At 39.0% G+C, this 19,435-nt stretch overlaps 1 protein-coding gene across 10 annotated transcripts in view; it reads left to right on the top strand.

Moving 5' to 3' along the window:
• ZCCHC7 (zinc finger CCHC-type containing 7) overlaps positions 1-19,123 on the top strand; it is a 238,623-nt gene extending 219,500 nt beyond the window's left edge. For all 10 annotated transcript variants that reach the window (XM_019034088.4, XM_019034084.4, XM_055351549.2 and 7 more), the window contains 3 exons: positions 10,300-10,395; positions 15,670-15,784; positions 17,801-19,123. In XM_019034088.4, coding sequence (XP_018889633.4) covers positions 10,300-10,395; positions 15,670-15,784; positions 17,801-18,234 — 645 coding nt within the window. In that variant the 3' untranslated portion in view covers positions 18,235-19,123. The remainder of the gene's footprint in view (positions 1-10,299; positions 10,396-15,669; positions 15,785-17,800) is intronic.
• Positions 19,124-19,435: the final 312 nt, after the last annotated feature.

Genomic DNA, 19,435 nt, shown 5'->3' with positions numbered 1-19,435 from the left:
CCCCATCTCTATTAAAAATACAAAAATTAGCCAGGCATGGTGGTGGGCACCTGTAGTCCCAGCTACTCAGGAGGCTGAGGCAGGAGAATCGCTTGAACCCAGGAGGTGGAGGTTGTGGTAAGCCAAGATCGCACTACTGCACTCCATCCTACGCGAGACTGTCTCAAAAAAAGAAAAAAGAAAGCAATATCTTGAAGTAGAAAGGTATATTTTAAATTTAAACTTTTGTTCTGCTCAAATTCCAAAATGATGCTGTTAGATCACCTCAACTAATAGACTTTGAATATGATGACAAGCTTTTGGTTTGGGGTAACATTTTCTTGAGAAGTCCTGTTTGATTACTTGGGTTAGGATTTTTAGATACATGAGTATTGGGATAAAGTTTGTCCTATTTGTGAGTTTATAGGAAGAATAAATTGATTTGGAAATATGAAAGAATAAGGTTGTTCTCAAACATGAAAATCATATTGATTGAAGAGGTGCCTAGGCACATGTGATTTAGTCAGTAAGATTGGAGCCAAGCTCTACTTTTCTCAGTGTTATATTTGGTTATGAATGCATTTACCTCAGGTATTTAATATATTTGCTTTTTAATATATGTCATATAGCAAACTGGATTAATAAATAGAAACACATAGTGTAGTCTTTAAGCATATGTGTGATTATAAAAATAAATCCATTTTGCATTCACAGAATAGAAAATACCCTTTAATTAGTGAAATTGATTACATATCGTATATAGTAATGAGCTTCAGCTAGATGCAAGCCCTCATTGGATCAAAGTCAGTTTAGATAAGGGCAGCTGAAGGTCACAGAGGGAGATGCCCAGCAGGTTCATTTGCATAAAAAATTACTGTTAGAAATAGGACACTGAGGCAGCTCTAGCATTTTGATCTCTTGGCCTTTGTCATGGAGATTCCTAGTAGTGAAGGGAGTAAGGCCAGTGTCCCAGATAATGATTAACTGTTTTAATGGCATTCATTCATTCATTCCACACTAACTACTCATGCAGAAAAAAGGGTTATGTAAAATGACATTAGAAGAAAATCATTTGTAATTGTTGCATCGGGCTGCACTTTGAGGAGACATTAGGAGTAAATCCGTGGCGTGGTAGGCTTATGCTTTATCTTCTGATATTTACTGAGTTTACTGGTGCATGAAAAGCTTTCAGCAAGAATAGCAGATGGGATGGACCTTTCATAGGTAATGCTATCTACCAGGTTATTACTTCTATATATTGATAGTAAAGTAATCTCCAAGATATCACCCTACAAATATAGATTATTTAAATGTCTGCAACCAAAAAAAAAAAAAAAGAAATACAAAAGCCTGCTTTTATAAGTAATTAATTTGGTATCCGTTGGGTCAAAGTCTTTAGATAAATTTTTTGACTTAAAAAAGTTCACAAAAACTACATTCATTGCCTTGCATTTAACTTTTTGTCAGCAGTACAGGCACGTATGACAGAACACTGAACTTAGAGCTAATCAGTTGACACATTCTGCTTTAAATTGGACCTTTACTGTTAATTAAAAATAAAGACATGCTCCAAGGCATAAGTATTGAGTCACAAATTTATATTTCTAACACAATAGCTTAGAGATTTTTGTTAGATCATAGTATGAAAACTTGTCCACTGGAAACCACTATTGAGTTTTCAGTAGTGTATTCTAATACAGAAATGTTCTCTAATTAGGTGAGATCTAGGCTGATTTCATTCCTATTAAGCCCTAGTACATGATAGTTTATTAAAATGAGAGTATGTAGATAGCGTTTGTCATGTCATTTACTAATTAATTATTGTGAAACAGTTTAGAATTTCATAGCACAATATACTGTTGCTATTTTTATTAGTAATAATGGAAGTTTTTAACTAGTGACATTATTCAGATGAATGAACATCCACATGTTTACATTTCTTTCAGGGGCTAAATTTGAGATTCCTTTAAAATAAAATAAGAAGTGTCAACATGAAACATGCTTTCAAAATCTCGATTAAGAAGGATCTCTTTGTCCCTGGTACTGTAAGACTGAGTTCCTGTTCACTTGGCATTACTAATTCCTTCCTGATTTTGTCAGAGTATATACCACATTCTCAGTGTGAAGTAGGGGAGACAATAAGGAAGCTGTATTATTAATTTATTCAAGCTTTTTAATATATTTAAGCATGATTTGATAGATTTTTCCCTTAATGACATAAAAAATTAATAGTTTCCCGAAATATGTAAGTTTTTATTAACAATAGCTAAATCGTATTGGATGATTACTATAGGCCATGTGCTTTACTTATGCATTACCTCATTATTCATTCATTAATATTTACTGAACTACTACTATATGCCTGGCCCTATTCCAGGAGCTGAAGTACAGCAGTGAACAAAAACAGACAAAAATCCCTGCCCTCACAGAACTTACTTTCTCCTAGCCTGGGGATGGGCTTGGGAGTGGATAGGTGGTAAACTATATAGTATGTCAGATATGATAAGTGCCATGGAGAGTTTTGTTTGGTTGGTTGGTTGGTTGGTTGGTCTTTTTAAAATAAAATGGCAGTACAGCAGGATAGGGAATACAGATTGGAGGGAGCTAGCCATTTTAAATAGGGTGCTCAGGAAGGCTTTACTGAGATGACATTTGAGCCAAGGCTTGAAGGAAGTGAAGGAGTGCACCATATTAAATCTGGGAGAAGAGTGATGCAGGCAGATCAAGTAGCTGGTGCAAAGCGCTGAGGTGGAAGTTTGTCTGGGGTATTCAGAGAACAGTGAAAAGGCCAGCATGACAGGCTTGCTGTGAGGGAAAGTAGTAGGAGATGAGGTTAGAGAGGTGGGAGGATGCAAATTACAGGCCATTGTAAAGTTTTTGGCTTTTTCTCTGAGATGAGAAGCTGTTAGAGAGTTTTGAGCTGAAGAGTGGTATGTTCTGATTTGCAGGCTATAAGGATCATCTTTGGTTTAGAGTATGCTGTAGAGGGCAGGGATAGAAGCGGAGAGACCAGTTATGATGTTCTTGTAATCATCCAAACGAGAGTTGAGTAATTGGACCAGGACAGTACTGGTAGAGTGGAAAGAGGTGGATGTATTTGCAGAGCCAACAAGCTTTGCTGATGGGCCGGGTATGAGGTATAAGCAAGAGACAAGTTAAGGTTGTTCGTTTTTGGCCTAAGAAACTGGAAGGACAAAGTTGCCGATGAGATGGGAAAGATTTTGGGAGGAACATATTTGGGGTGGGGGAAGAACAGGATTTGATTTTAACTAACTAAATTTGAGGTGCCTGTTAGACATTCTAGTAGAGATACGTGAGTGTAGAGTTAACAGAGATCAAGGCTGAAGATAGAATTTTAGAATGGCAAGCGAAAAGGTTAATGTAAATCTATACTATTAGATGAGAGCAGATTAAATAGAGAAGAAAAGCAGTCTAAGGACTGAGCCCTGGGGCACTGCAGTGTAATTGGACAGAGAGATGGATAGAAGCCAACAAAGGAGACTGCAGAAGAAATAGCCTATGAGGTGGAAGAAAACTAGGAGAGCGTGTTGTCTGGGAAGCTAAGTGAAGAATCTGTTGCAAGAGGAAGTGGTCACCTGGTCAGGTTTTACTGATAGGTTGTTATGTAAGATGAGTATGTTTCATTTATGCCTCACAGCAGTGTTAATGAGGGAGCACTCTTACTGTTATTATTCCCATTTTACAGATGAGTAAAATGAAGGAAAGACCATGTAAATAACTTGACTAAGGTCACATAGTCAGTAAATAGTGGAGCCTACATTAGAACATAATCCCAAAATGCATTGGATAAATAAATTTTATCAGAGCATCTGGGTCTTAGGAAGAGTTTGCCAATTTTGCCCTTGATTGCCACCAGTCCTTAAAATACTTTTCTTCCATGCTTTTTCTTTGAATAAGCCAAACATAATCTTTGTATTATGTGTGTGTACATATATAGTACATGCGCATAGCCATACACTTGTATATGCCTGTACTGTCTCTGTGAACACGAGAATCTCATAACAGTAATTGCCATTGAGGAAAGGGGAACTGAGTGAGAACAGAAGTGGGAGACAGACTTCTCACCACACCTCTTAGTGTCTTTTGAATTGTGTGCCATGTGCATGTTACTGATTGTAAAATATTTAATTCTTTAAAATCTAAATAACTTATTTAGGATTCATTCTGTAGCAGCAAGACATATGATTTGTTCTTTCAGGCTCTGGCCTAACAGCATCTCAGAAGAAATTGTGCTGATGCAGTTTTTTAGTAGAAAATATGTATTTGATGCACACTTAATTCCATTTTGTAGGCCTCAGCCTCCCTAGTGCTTTCATCTTTAAAATCTTTACTATATTTGCTCTTTCATCTATTATCTCCGTATTCCTCGCAGTGTCTATTACAATGTGTTGTACAAAGTAGGAACTCAATAACTTTTGAATGAAAAATTCCTACTAAGGGATAAATACATGAGAACTACCTGTTATTTCCTCAAATTTAGGCAATAAAGTAACTAAATTCGGAAAAATTCCATGAAACTTTTTCTCGTGCGCTCAATTAGTAGCAGAGATTTTCAGTGTTTGTATCTACTTTCACCACCTTTATTGGTGCATAACTTATTTCCACTCTCTGTTGAAGTCCTTAATACCTACTCGTTCACCACCTATTTGTTTGTTGAGCACTTCCTATGTTCTAGGTCAGGGGTCAGCAAACTTTTTCTATAAAGAGCCAGGTAGTAAATATTTAAGCCTGGCAGGCCATATGGTCTCTGTTATAACTCTATCCTTATAGTATGAAATCAACCATAGAAAATTTGTAAACTAATATGTGTGCCTGTGTTCCAATAAAACTTTATAGACACTGCAATTTGAATTTCACATAATTTTCATGTGTTGCAAACTATTCTGTGGTGATTATTATTATTTTAGCCATTAAAAAATGTAAAACCAGCTGGGCACAGTGGTTCACTTCTGTAATCCTAGTGCTTTTGGAGGCCAAGTCAGGAGGATTGCTTGAGCCCAGGAGTTCGAGACCAGCCTCAGCAGCATAGCAAGACCCCCATCTCCTAAAAAACTTAAATTAAAAGATAAGTTATATCTTATATTTGCACAAACAAACATAAATAGAAATATTTGTGAACATAGACCTTTTCAGAGAGCATTTATTATTTGGAGAGTGGATGATCCTTTTTATCATCACAATCCCTGCTGACAGCTACCAACTAGTTATTGATCACCTACCATTAGCTTCAAACCCATCATGGGCATCCCATGCCACTTAAAACAAATCCGATATTCTTCACCCTAATTTATAAAGCCCTAAGTGATCTGGTCCCTCCCTGTCCTCTAGAACCTCCTCTTTCACTCTTCCTTCACCTACTCCACTTCCAGATTTACAGGTATTTTTTTCAAATCCTCAAATATGGTAAGTTTGTTCCTACCATAGGACTTTGTACTACTCGTTCCCCATGCCTTACGCCAAGAGTGGTGTTTCCCAGACATCACATACATGGCTTTTCTTGTTATAAGAAAGGACCATCCTAGTTGAGGCTTCCCCCAAAAAGTCAATCTAAGTCATCGCTAGTGATTCTCTTTCATATAACTATTTTAATTGTTTGCATACTATTTTTCGCTAATATTTTGTATGTTTGTGTATTATTGGCTCTATTTATCTTCCACCACTGGAGATGTGAGCAATGACTTTTATCTTGCTCACTTCTCAGTTACCTGATCTTAGAACAATATCTGGCATGTATTAGGCCCTCAATAATTATTTTTTGAACAAATTAATGAAGGAATGCATGCATACACTCATGCCATGGGCCCAGCGCTCTGGTAAATCTCACTGATGGAGGCATCCTTTGACTTGTATTCTGCTCTACTTGTCCCCTTCCCTTCTTGCATACACAGCCTAGTTTCTTGGAAAAGTGATCTATGTTCTGTTCTTCAGCAGCTTTCTACTTATAATAAATCCATTACAATCTGGCTTGTACCTCTACCCCTCGAAAGAAACTACTCACAGTAGTTTCTCCGCTTGCCAACAACTTCCTATTTGCTAAGTCCATTGGATTTCATAGTCTACATCTTATATAACCCATCAGTAGCTTTTAACAGTTTCTTCCTTGAAACATCCATTCTGCCTTCATATCTATGACATCATCTCTTTTGTTTTTATTTCTCTTAAGCCATGTATGCTTGTGGCTGCAATTTGATGTCACGTCAAATAATATAGCTATCTTTGTGGGTGGAAAATCATTTCTGCTTAATAATTTCATGTCTTCACGGTGTTCTATCTGAAGAAATTTGTGAACCACTGCAATAAGGGATACACGGCTTACATGCGTACCTGTTAAAACTCTGTTTAGGCTGGGTGTGGTGGCTCATGCCTGTAATCCCAGCATTTGGGGAGGCTGAGGCAGGCGGATCACTTGAAGTCAGGATCAACCTGACCAACATGGCAAAACCTCATCTCTACTAAAAATACAAAAATTAGCCAGGCGTGCTGGCATGTGCCTGTAATCCCAGCTACTCTGAAGGCTGAGGCAGGAGGACCACTTGAACCCAGGAGGCCGAGGTTGCAGTAAGCCGAGATTGTGCCACTGTGCTGCAGCCTGAGTGACAGAGCAAGACTCCATCTCCAAAAAAAAAAAAAAAAAAAAAACACCTCTGTTTAATGACTTTTAGCTAGTCTTAATTTATGAACCCCATTTTTAATTGCAGAATATAAAACACTTGTTATTTTTATTATATCTCAATTGATAATAATACCTGAGGTTGTAAATTCCATTTTATGTAGCTTTCAGTAGGAAAGATTATTGAGGTTATTGTTTTGCTACAGTTTTTCATTTTAGGTAATAAGAGCTGAAAGTAAAGTTGTTTGAAGTAGTTTTTTTTGGTTTGGTTTGGGTTTGCGTTTGGGTTTTGTTTTTTGCGACAGAGTTTCGCTCTTGTTGCCCAGGCTAGAGTGCAATGGCATGATCTCTGCTCACTGCAACCTCCGCCTCCCAGGTTCAAGCGATTCTCCTGCCTCAGCCCCCCGAGTAGCTGGGATTACAGGCATGCACCACCACGCCTAGCTAATTTTTGTATTTTTAGTAGAAATGAGGTTTCTCTATGTTGGTCAGGCTGGTCTCAAACTCCTGACGTCAGGTGATCCACCCACCTTGGCCTCCCAAAGTACTGGGATTATAGGCATGAGCCACTGTGCCTGACCTGAAGAAGATTTTTATAACCTATTTATTATTTTCCTATATCAAGGAAATAAGACCTTTACAAAACACCTGTTTGCAACATTAAAAACAAAATTAGGGGGCCTGGGCACGTTGGCTGTAATCTCAGTACTTTGGGAGGCGAAGGCAAGCAATTCACTTGAGCCCAGGAGTTTGAGACCAGCCTAGGCAACATGGCAAAACCCCATCTCTACTAAAAATAGAAAAATTAGCTGGGCATGGTGGCAAGCACCTATGGTCCCAGCTACTCAGGAGGCTGAAACCCAAGGATTGCTTGAGCCCAGGAGGTGGTGTTGCGGTGAGCTGAGATTGTGCTGCTGCACTCCAGCCTGAGCGACAGAGCGAGACGCTGTCTCAAAGAAAAAACAAAATTAGGGCTGGCCATGGTGGCTCATGCCTGCAGTCTCAGCACTTTAGGAGGCCAAGGTGAAAGGATCACTTGACCCCAGGAGTTCCAGACCAGTCTGGGCAACATAGTGAGACCCTGTCTCTACCAAAAATTTAAAAAACAATAATATAAAAATTAAAGTAGCCAGGCGTAGTGGTGCACTCCTGTGGTCTCAGCTACCTGGGAGGCTGAACTGGGAGGATCTCCTGAGCCTGGGAGGTCGAGGCTGCAGTGAGCCATGATTGTGCCTCTGTACTCCACCTTGGGCAACAGGGGAAGACCCTGTCCAAAAAAAAATTAGTTGGCAGACTAGCACTGTTTGTTAAAGACTCTCAATAAACAACATAAGAAATAAAGTGATCCACGTTTAAGCCGATCCTTAACTTTTCTTCCAGTCTCCACAAAGCGTGGGGCTGTGCAGGGGTTAGGTTTTTCTCCCCCTGTTTACAGCCACCACCTCCTCAGAGGTCTATGTCCATCATCTCCTTTCCTCCTCTGGTTTCAACTTCTCCATCTCCATTATCTTTCCCAGATGTTCAAGTCTTTCCCATTCTATAAACAGATTCCACCAGATCCCCTTCCTGGGTACTGCTTCATCTTATTCTGCCGCTTCATGCTTCTCAATATATAACTTCTCTCTCCTACAACTTCCATTCAATTTTTTAAAACATTTTTTGTTCTGAAATAATAGGCTAGTGCAAAGGTAATTGAGGTTCTTGCTATTAAATGGCAGAAACTGCAATTACAGTTACCTTTGCACCAACCTAATATACATACTGAAAAGTATGTAAAATACATGTGCAAAAGAATAAATTAGTTATGTAATACACACACAAGTTAACTATCGCCATGTTGAAGTAACAGAAGATTTCAGCTATGCCAATATCTTGTGTGCTGTTTCTCCTCACTGGAAGTAACCTGGCTTTAAAGAAAAAAAAAAATCCGGGTTAAGTTCACAGATCCTGGCTTTTATGAGTAATGATTTCTTTGCTCTTTTTGTAGTTTTACCACCTTTGTATGCATTACTTTACTATTCATCCTGCTGCCTTGTACTCTTTCTAGAATATCTCAGAATTTTCACAGTAAGGTTATCTGTGATCAGTTGCCACTTCAAATGGATGTTTCTCAGTCCTAATCTCACTAGGCCTCTCTGCTATATTTAACATTGTAGATCAGTTCATCCTTCTTGAAACAACTCCAAAGTCTGTTACTGTATTCTCCTATGTCTCTGCATCCTTTAACCTTCCCTTCTATGTCCATTTCACAGGCTCCTCTGCCCACCCCTTAAACATTGATGTCTTCAGGGTTCCTTCCTCAGCCCACAGCCACTCTTACACTGTCCATGGTGATCCTGTCCACTCTAGTGATTTCAGCCTTCACTCTTATGCTGATTACTTTCAGATCTACTCTTCAGCTCAGACTCTTCTGTCTCTACATAGAAACTGCCTCCTGGAGATCCTTACCTAGATACTCCATATCCAAGACAGTCTTCATCAACTTTCCCTCTAAACTTGCTCCTCTTTCTTTTTCTACTTTTTCTGAATCAATCCTTGTTCACCCATGTTCAAAATCTGGAGGCATCCTGATTTTTCCTTTCCCTCATTCCCCACATCTTTTCAATGACCAAGTGATACCAGTTCATTCGTTCGTTCTTTCTTTCTCTCTCTTTCTTTCTTTCTTTCTTTCTTTCTTTCTTTCTTTCTTTCTTTCTCTCTCTCTCTCTCTCTCTCTTTCTTTCTTTCTTGACATGGAGTCTCGCTTTTGTCGCTCAGGCTGGAGTGCATTGGTGCAATCTTGGCTCACTGCAACCTCCGACTCCCAGGTTCAAGCGATTCTCCTGCCTCAGCCTCTGAAGTAGCTGGGACTACAGGCACACACCACCATGCCCAGCTAATTTTTGTATTTTTAGTAGAGAGAAGGTTTCACCATGCTGGCCAGGCTGGTCTTGAACTGCTGACCTCATGATCCACCCACCTCGGCCTCCCAAAGTGCTGGGATTACAGGTGTGAGCCACCACGCCTGGCCCAAACTACAACTATCCTAACTTCGACACTTAAAACTGGATAAAGCTCATGCTCCTTTACTTGACTTACAAGGCCCTCCATTCTTGTGCCCTGCTTTTTCCACCTTATCTTCCATTTACACCCGGCTATGTATGTCATATTTTGGCAGCATGTATGCTCTTTTTTAGTTCCATGTCATTGTTCATTCTGTTCCCTCTGCCTAAGATTCTCCATTTGATTTACACCTAATTTGAGAGTAAATTTAAGTTTTACACCTGCAGGGAAACTTTCTCTGACCCTTCTTTAACCCCATCCGCTGGTGGGGGAGTCCCCCTCACCACTCCATTAATGCCTTGTACATACTACTGTCACTGTATTGACATTGTTTTGTAATTATGTATATGCCTCTCATGTTCTGCTGGCCCATTATACTGTGTTGGATACCGAACACAGTACTTGGCACAATGCCAAATTGAATGAGGAGGGAAGAAGGAAAGGAAAGCACACATTGACATTAAGAGTAAAAGAATTGTTCTTACCATGTTACATACTTTAATATATGGAATCGCCTGAATACAGGTCTCCATACGAAACTCTAAGAAACTTCTAAGGAATCCCTTACCTATAAAGCTCTTTTGGAAAGAATGAGGTTTTAATTTTCTTCTAACATCAACAAACCCTCACATATATTCATGTTGCAGACCAAACCTGGACCACCCAAAAAGCCGAAGACCCCTTCAAGACCATCAGCCTTAGCATATTGCTATCACTGCGCGCAAAAAGGCCATTATGGACACGTAAGTTTGAGTGACATTTGGGCATGAAGCATTCTGTTGTCAGGGAGTGTTTTCTGAAAGATGAACTCAAAAAGAATGTAACTCTAAATACTTACTTTTTAATAAACATTAAAGTAAGACTTAATATATTTTCAACTGGTTTACCCCTCTCCTCCCTGCTAGAGTAACAAGCTATCAGAGCATATTCCTCTAATTATGTTACATGTACATGAACAGGTTGGGATAAAACTAATATAGTTCATAAAATCAAACAAATATAATAGTCAACAGTATGATAGCAGTTCTCATGAGTTCTTACAAACACAATTGCTTTGACACCGCCATAGCATGATTTTAGATTTTCTTTTTTTTTTTTGAGACGGAGTCTTGCTCTGTTTCCCAGGCTGGAGTGCAGTGGTGCGATCTCAGCTCACTGCAACCTCCTTCCCCCGGGTTCAAGCGATTCTTCTGCCTCAGCCTCCCAAGTAGCTGGGATTACAGGCGCCTGCCACCACACCCAGCTAATTTTTGTATTGTTAGTAGAGATGGGGTTTTACCATATTGGTCAGGCTGGTCTTGAACTCCTGACCTCAGGTGATCCACCTGCCTTGGCCTCCCAAAGTGCTGGGATTACAGGCGTGAGCTACCACACCTGGCCGATTTTAGATTTTTGTTGTGTTTTTGGGGCTTTTTTTTTTTTTTTTTTTTTTTTGGTTTTTTTTTTTGAGACGGAGTTTCGCTCTTGTTGCCCAAGCTGGAGTGCAATGACGCAATCTCAGCTCACTGCAACTTCCACCTCCTGGGTTCAAGCAATTATTCTGCCTCAGCCTCCTGAGTGGCTGGGATTATAGGCGCATGCCACCATGCCCAGCTAATTTTTTGTATTTTTTTAGTAGAAATGAGGTTCCACCATGTTAGCCAGGCTGGTCTCGAACTGCTGGCCTCAGATGATCCACCCGTCTCGGCCTCCAAAAGTGTTGGGGTTACAGGCGTGAGCCACTGCGCCCGGCCCAATTTTAGATTTTCTACTTAGTTCTCCAGTTTTCCCTGGTACAATGTTCAGTTAAGTCTACATCACATACATGTAAACCCTGGCATTCAGTGGTGAAAAAACAGATGCTGCATCATTGACTTGCTCACCCACCCCACAAATGCCCAGATTCCCTATCCAGCCAACATATTCCCTAACCCCAGCTGAAAAGGCCAAACTGTGTGTGTTCTAGATGCTGAGGTGTCAAAGCAGAAGAAGCTTCTTGCTGAGAGCTGGGCATGAGGCCACTAGGCAGATGCCACATTAAGTATGAAGCAGCAGCAGCTCATTTCAGAGAAAGGATGTAATAAGAATAGGCTCAGAGCCCATACTTCTGGGAATCTTGAGGCAGTGGAGGAAAGGCAGTGGCACAGAAAGTAGAAAATTCTTAAAAAGGAATGTATTATTCCCAGTCTCCAGGTAGGCTTCTAGTAGCCTAGAAACCAAGATAAACTAATATCAAACCAGATCTGGTGTCAGGAGGCAGAAAGCATGCAGTGTTGGGAGTCCTCAGACTGAGAAGTATGAGCAATAGGATGGGGTGAGTGGTATTGCAGGTTACCACTTGAATTCCAACTATGACACATCACTGGTGTAGATCTTGGGAGCTGGAGACCTACATTGTAGGGCAACTGGAGAAGAAAAGTGCTGAACAGAATCCATAAACAGATAAAGTTTATCTTCCATATTGGGGCAGCAGCAACCGTGGGGGTGAGACATAACTTATGAAAGCCAGGATGAGGCTCTGAGCCTCAGTTGCAGTTTTTGCTCTGCTACTGACTCAACCATGTGATGTAAACAACCCATTTTTTCTCTTTGGTCCCATTTCTTTATCTCCAAAGCAGAGAAGTTGTACGGGAAATCTCTCAGCACCAAGTAATGAAGACTTTTTTTGAGACATGGTTCAGAGTGCAGTGGGCACTATCTCAGCTCACTGCAGCTTCGACCTCCCAGGCTCAAGTGATCCTCCCACCTCAGACTCTCGAGTAGCTGGGATTACAGGCACACACCACTGTGCCCAGCTAATTTTATTTTTTGTAGAGACATGGTCTCACTATGATGCCCAGGCTGGTCTCAAACTCCTGGCCTCAAGCAATCCTCCCTCCTTGGCCTCCCGAAGTGTTGAGATTACAGAAGTGAGCTACCATGCCCAGCCAAGAAGACTTCTTTTACAGAATTATCATCTCTAGATCTTTTACTGCTCTGTCCATTCCTCGTTACTAAACATTCAGATGTTGTCAACGTCTTTTAGGGAACATATTCACATAAGCTTTCCATTACCACACAAATCACATAGTTGTACAATTTTTGCTTGCTTACCTCTGTAAAGCAGAGGGGTATAATTTTAGCATTTGTGTTTGTTCAATTAAAGAAAAACAATTATAGTTGGATGCTTACTAGTCACTTCTGTTAAGGCAGATAGGAAATATATTAAAAGCATGTGGAATTTATCCCTAAAATCTAGATATAGATAATTTTTAATTTACAATAAAGCAAATTTGGCAGCCTCATGACTGCCATAGATGAGGAACTCTAGATTATTTACACTAATGAAGAAGATCATTGGTGTGGCTAATCCAGAATAGTAGATAAATTATATAGCCAACTATCAATTGTCTGTGCTAATGGAGGGGACCAGCGATGTGGATAATCAAAATATAATGTACATTTAGCTTTGGAAAACATTTGTAGTATTATATAGCTCTGTGTAGTCACATCAGTCTAGACCATACAAGACCCAAATAGGGAACTATGCAGGTGGTTAAAGATGTCTGTGGACCCCTTCCCTTTCAATGTCAGAAATCCAGCCTTACAGATACTATTATTGAATGGATTCCTCATGTGAAAGACTAGATCTAAGGTGAATATGACATTGCCCTTCCCTAATTTCACTCACTCTCTAACTGGGGAAGCAAGGACAACAGTAGTCACTGTACAAAGATTACTCCAGGAGTCTGTGAAAGGGGGAGCACGGGCTGGGAGAGTTAAAGATTCTGCTGAAATGAGTATTAGTTGAGTGTATCAAGACCTCTGTTACCTTTGCATAATCACAATTTGCTCTTTTTTTTTTTTTTTTTTTGAGACAGAGTTTCACCCTTGTTGCCCAGGCTGGAGTGCAGTGGCACAGTCTTGGCTCACTGCAACCTCCACCTCCTAGGTTCAAGCTATTCCTACTTCAGCCTCCCAAGTAGCTGGGATTACAGGCATGTGCCACCACACCTGGCTATTTTTTTTTTTTTTTTTTTTGTATTTTTAGTAGAGCTGGGGTTTCACCATGTTGGCCAGCTGTTCTCGAACTCCTGACCTCAGGTGATCCACCTGCCTCGGCCTCCCAAAGTGATAGGATTACAGGCATGAGCCACCATGCCCTGCCAAAAGCGTTTCTTTATGTTACCATGTAAGTTTGCCATATAACCTCTAGGACCCTCCCCCCAACAAAAAAAAAAAATCTAAATAATCCAGATAGTCACAACAGATAAATCTAAAGATAGGAGAAGGATGGAAATGATAAAGATTAGAACCGAACTTATTGAAATAGAAAAGTGAACAGCATCAACAAAACCAAAAGCTGATTATTTGAAAACTTTTTTTCAAACAAAAGAGAAACTTCTGGAAAAACTACTGAAAGAAAAAGAAAAGGTACTAATAAACAATGAGTGGAAAGTGTGAGTAACTTAAGATACTATATAAATGTTTTTAAATTATAAGACTACTTCATAAAGTTAAATCTGAAAATGCAAATAACTCTAAAATATATGTATAAATTAACCAAACTGACTCAAGAAGAACAAATCAACTGAACCAATACCATTAAAGAAAATGAATAAGGCCAGGCACTGTGGCTCACGCCTGTCATCTCAACACTTTGGGATGCCAAGTTGGAAGGACCACTTGAGGCTGCCAGTTTGAGACCAGCCTTGGTAACATAGTGAGACCTTGCCTCTACAAAAAACAAATAAAAATTATGAAGTCTGAAACTTAAAACTTACATCACTGTTCATTGGAATATTCGTCAGTAAGAGTATAAAAACACATGAGAATGGCCGACTTCAACTTGATGACAGTGGTAACTTCTGGAAAGGGAAAGAGATGAGTGCAAAATGGGAAGGACTTACATGGAGGATTTCAGCTATATCAGTAATACTTTATTCTTGGGGGAAAAACAGGCAACTAAGGTAAAATGTTATGGTTTTATATGAGGGTGAATATAGGTTTTTAATTATTTTTTATACTTAATTGTGTGTTTAGAATGATTTATAATTTTTTAATTCTACAAATTAAGTACATAAATGTTTGGCTGCTAGCTTGGCTAGTTCATACTTGGCTTAATTTTATGTGGATTTTTCACCTACTCTTTAAAATATATTCTAATTGTTTTTCATTACTTAGCTAAGAAACAACATTTTAAAGTAACTTTTAGGCAAGATGGCAGAGGCAGAAAGGGGAAAGTTCCAAAAAAAAAGATTTCAAACATGCTGAATGGATCTGTGTCACAGATCATGATAAACAAAAGCCTGCTACGTGGTGAGTGGTTCAGGCCAAAGCCTGTGGATTTGGGAAATACTAGCTGTGTAGAGGCCGGAGTCATGAGAGTAGGAAGCTGTCCTGGGAAAATGAGTAAGAGTAGGGATTTCAACTTGGGTGGCGGAAGCAAAAAGAGAAACTTCTTTTGGGGTGTCTCACAATTACCTAGGAACAATTTTAAACTAGGCATAACCTACCACCAACCTACCCCCCACCGTTAAGAATCACTACCCCTATAAGCAGTGAATGTTGAGTTAAAATAAGCTTGCAAACCATTTGTATCTAGAAAAAAAGATCAAAGGGCTTAGAACTTATACCCACATTTTGGGGATAGGAAGAAGAGATGGAAAAGAACTTGATAGAAGGCTGTTGGAAGTGATGGACAAGCAAAGGAGTAATACTAACATGAGGCCGAATAACATAAACCCACTAACAGAGCGGCAAGGCTGCTACCTCAGACTGTGAAAGGAGTTAGGCAGAAAAGGTGAAAAAAAGATACGAAGGGTTTCATAGGTAAAGAAGTAAGGGAAGAAAACTCAAGCTTGAAAGAATATCATAACACAGTGGGGTTTAGGGCTGGGTGACCCTCCCAACACCCCAGCAAGGACCATATCCTACAGCCACCACATGAGGTACCAGTGATATGGGGCTCATTTCTAATTAACATGCTCCAGAATCTTGCAAAAAGGTTTTTGAACAGTGTGACCATGTGACATCATAATTTTAAATACAATTTGTAGGAATGTCCAGAAAGAGAAGTGTATGACCCGTCTCCAGTATCTCCATTCATCTGCTACTATGATGACAAATATGAAATTCAGGAGAGAGAAAAGAGACTAAAACAAAAAATAAAAGGTACGTTGCTAGACTTCTTGTTAGATCACATTTGCAGTAGTTTCTAAATTTCTTTGTTTGTACTGTCTTTGCCTGCTTTGGGGGTCATTGGTTAGCATAGAAAGTATTTTTAATAATTACCAAAGAGACTGGAACTTTCTTGATCTCCAGAAACCAAGCACCCACTTCAGAAATAATCCCATGTTGCAATCTCCTCACAGTAAACATTTTTTTACAGTGATCATTTTAGGAAATGTCCAGAAAATATTGCTGTCCGTCTATGTAGGCAGAGTTTTTAAAGGCTCCTTTGAGATTTTTCTGTTTGACAGGTAATTATTTTTTTTTTCCATTTGTATTTCTCCAGTATTTTTTTATGGAAAGAAAGGCTTTCCTGCTAAGTTATTCCTGGAGCTTCCCTGAAGAAGTCATTTGTTAGAGGCCACCGCTGCAAGCAGAGCTCCAAGTTCACAACCACCTCTGTGGTTTCTGTACTTACTGTTGCAAACATTGTTCTTTATCACCAAATTAATATCTTATCATTTAAGTTTTCTCTACCTCTGTTCTTTCTTGTTATTCACTTCAAGGTGGTTTTCCAAGTTATCTTTCTTGCTTTAAAAACAAAACAGTTCTGTATTTTTTCAGTTTGTTCTATACCTTATTTTCTGACTCTTTTGGCCTTTTTCTCTTCTGGATTCTTAGTTCAGGACCTTTCCAAAATGAAGATACTAATTCTGAAGAAAACAGAGTTATTACTCTCCCAGCTCCTGCATATTTTACATATTTAATATAAAATGTATGTCATCTACAGCTATCCCTGGATATTGGTTCCAGGAGCCTCCTCATTTACCAAAATCTGCACATACTTATGTCCCATAGTTGACTCTGCAGAACCTGAGTATAGGAAAAAGTAGCCGTTCGTATACACAAGTTTCTAATCTGTGGAATGGTGTATTTTCAATCCTCATTTGGTTGAAAAAATCCACATTTAAGTGGACCCATGTAGTTCAAACTCATTGTGCAAGGGTCAGCTGTATGGAGAAGGTATAGTAGTTTTAGATTATGATTAGGCAACCAAATTAGAAAGAGATTAAAAAGAATTGCATGAAAATGTCATCTCTAGATTAAAGGATTATATGTGCTTTCTGTTTTTTATGTTCTTTGTACTTTTCTGTTTTTTCCAAGTTTTCTATAATGAGCAGTTATAACTTTTATAATTAGAGAAAACCCATTTTGGTTTTTTTTTAGCTAGTTGTATCGACGTCTGTAGCATAAATCCACTTTGAGGTGTTCACTATGATCCTTTGAAATTTTTATAATAAAAGTCTATGCTAAAAGTTTTTATTGGCCACTTTTTTAATCTTTAAAGATTCTATTGACTGCTAGTTTTCATCTCTCACTGTAACCTCATCTCCCACCTACCCGTATCAGAATCACTATCAGAGATTCGTATTAAGTGTTTCAAGCTCTGACAAAACATAACATCAGCTTTATCACTAAAACCTCTAAGATACCTGCACTCACGTGCACTCACACACGCTCCTCAAAGCCAGTGATCTCTACCCTGGAGGAATAATCTCTTGGGCAGTTTGGCATCCACCTAAAAGTACTGTGGCCAGGCCTTATCTTTAGAGGGTAGTTGAAATGTCATATGAGACCATCAAAAGGCCATTTTATAAATCTTGCTTTGCCTCATTTTCAAAGGCTGACTCTTCATCATTGGGGAAACTCGTATTGGTCAGACATGAATTTTCTTCACAAAGCTAAGATGATTACTGTTCTTACAGGTCCTCATCTCCATTGCTTAACCTTGTTAAACTGTTGAAAAAGATAATTAACTATCATTGGATTTCTGAATGTGTTTCATTTTTAGCAATCAGAAACTTAGAGCTACAACTATTTAATTTTTAGTGAGTGATGTCATACTGTTAACATGTTTAAATGTCTAGCTTCCCTGTCTGTTAAGTTATTTACACTTAGGAAAGCTCAGCATGGACTGTTTAGCTGCTGAATATGCAAAAATACTTTTATATTTTTCAGTACTCAAGAAAAATGGGGTTATCCCAGAGCCATCCAAGCTACCTTATATAAAAGCAGCAAATGAGAACCCCCACCATGATATAAGGAAGGGCCGTGCCTCATGGAAAAGCAACAGGTGGCCTCAAGAAAATAAAGAAACACAAAAAGAAATGAAGAACAAGAATAGAAACTGGGAGAAGCACAGGAAGGCTGACAGACATCGTGAAGTGGATGAGGATTTTCCCAGGGGCCCCAAAACCTACTCTTCTCCTGGCAGTTTTAAAACCCAGAAGCCTTCTAAGCCCTTTCACCGTTCATCACATTACCACACGTCAAGAGAAGACAAGTCTCCCAAGGAGGGCAAGAGGGGCAAGCAGAAGAAAAAGGAGAGGTGCTTGGAAGATGATGACAATGATAACTTATTTCTTATTAAGCAGAGAAAAAAAAAGTCTTAAGCCGTCAGGCAGCGTCTGATGTGGCTTTTCATTGTTCATTTGGCCTTTGTGTCTATAACCTTCTGGCATTGTGTTTATTATCTATGATTAAAGTGAGTTTTTGGTTTTGTTTTTTTAATTTCAGCCATTCCTAGAGTTACTGAATATCCTTGGAGATCTCAATTCTCTGTGTCCAACAGGATATTAGGTAAGAAAGTATAAAGATAAACCTGGACTTCTCCTATTCCAATATGTCATCTTTACTCAGAATCCTAGGGATAGGTAGAAGAATTCATCTTTTCAAGAAAGTGTTTTAAAAATACTTTGGGAAAAAAAAACTGCATCAAAGGTAATTTATCCTCAACATGAGTATGAAATTAAATCCTTGCAGGAAGAGAAATTAACACTAAGAAAAAGTCATCAATATTTTTCAACTTTTTTTTTTTTACTTTGGAAAGGACAATAACTATAAACCTATATCCAGATTTTCTTTCTGCTGAAGCTGTTGTCAGAATCTTCCTTTGGACAAAACATCACTAGCTGACTATAAAAATAAAAGTGTCATCATTGAAGCCCTGAAGAGGCAGGGAATTGAGCTTCAGCAAAATACAGGAAAAGAACTATCCAGTATAATTGTCAGAAGACAGATTTCCTAAACAAGTAAAAGAGACATCAAAAATTTTAACATAATCACAATGAAATCATTTTTTACCACTTTTACAGCGGTGTTTCAAGCGGACTGTCACTCAGATCTGCAGAGATGAATATTACTCAAAAAAATTTTTTTGTTCTCTTGCATTTTTTTCAACTACCGCAAAGCTATACAGATTTTTTTGTACTTGTGGATCTTTTGTACTTCTCATAACCTAATGTCAGACTAAGAAAAATAAAATATCTGAAAGAGAGTAAATACATGTGTTTATTATGTAAAAAGACAATGAGAGTTTGAGTGACAAAGAGCATAGTTAATGTTTATTTTGTTTGTTTGTTTGTTGTAGAGACAAGGTCTCACTGTGTTGTCCAGGCTGGTCTCAAACTCCTGAGCTCAAGTGATCCTCTTTCCTTGGCCTCCCAAAGTGCTGGGATTACAGGCGTGAGCCATCACTCCCAGCCTTGGCATAGTTGTGTTGGGCAGGTGGATAAAGTTATAAAATCCCTGTAGACTGGAGTCAAAAATGCCATTTTTGCCCAAGTGCAAGCTCTCTGCCAGAATAAAATGGTA

The sequence above is a fragment of the Gorilla gorilla genome, chromosome 13 (genome assembly GCF_029281585.2).
Source record: "Gorilla gorilla gorilla isolate KB3781 chromosome 13, NHGRI_mGorGor1-v2.1_pri, whole genome shotgun sequence".
NCBI classification, from domain to species: domain Eukaryota; kingdom Metazoa; phylum Chordata; class Mammalia; order Primates; family Hominidae; genus Gorilla; species Gorilla gorilla.
Note: the sequence above shows the minus strand (reverse complement) of the source record. Positions and strands in the feature narration are given on the sequence as shown.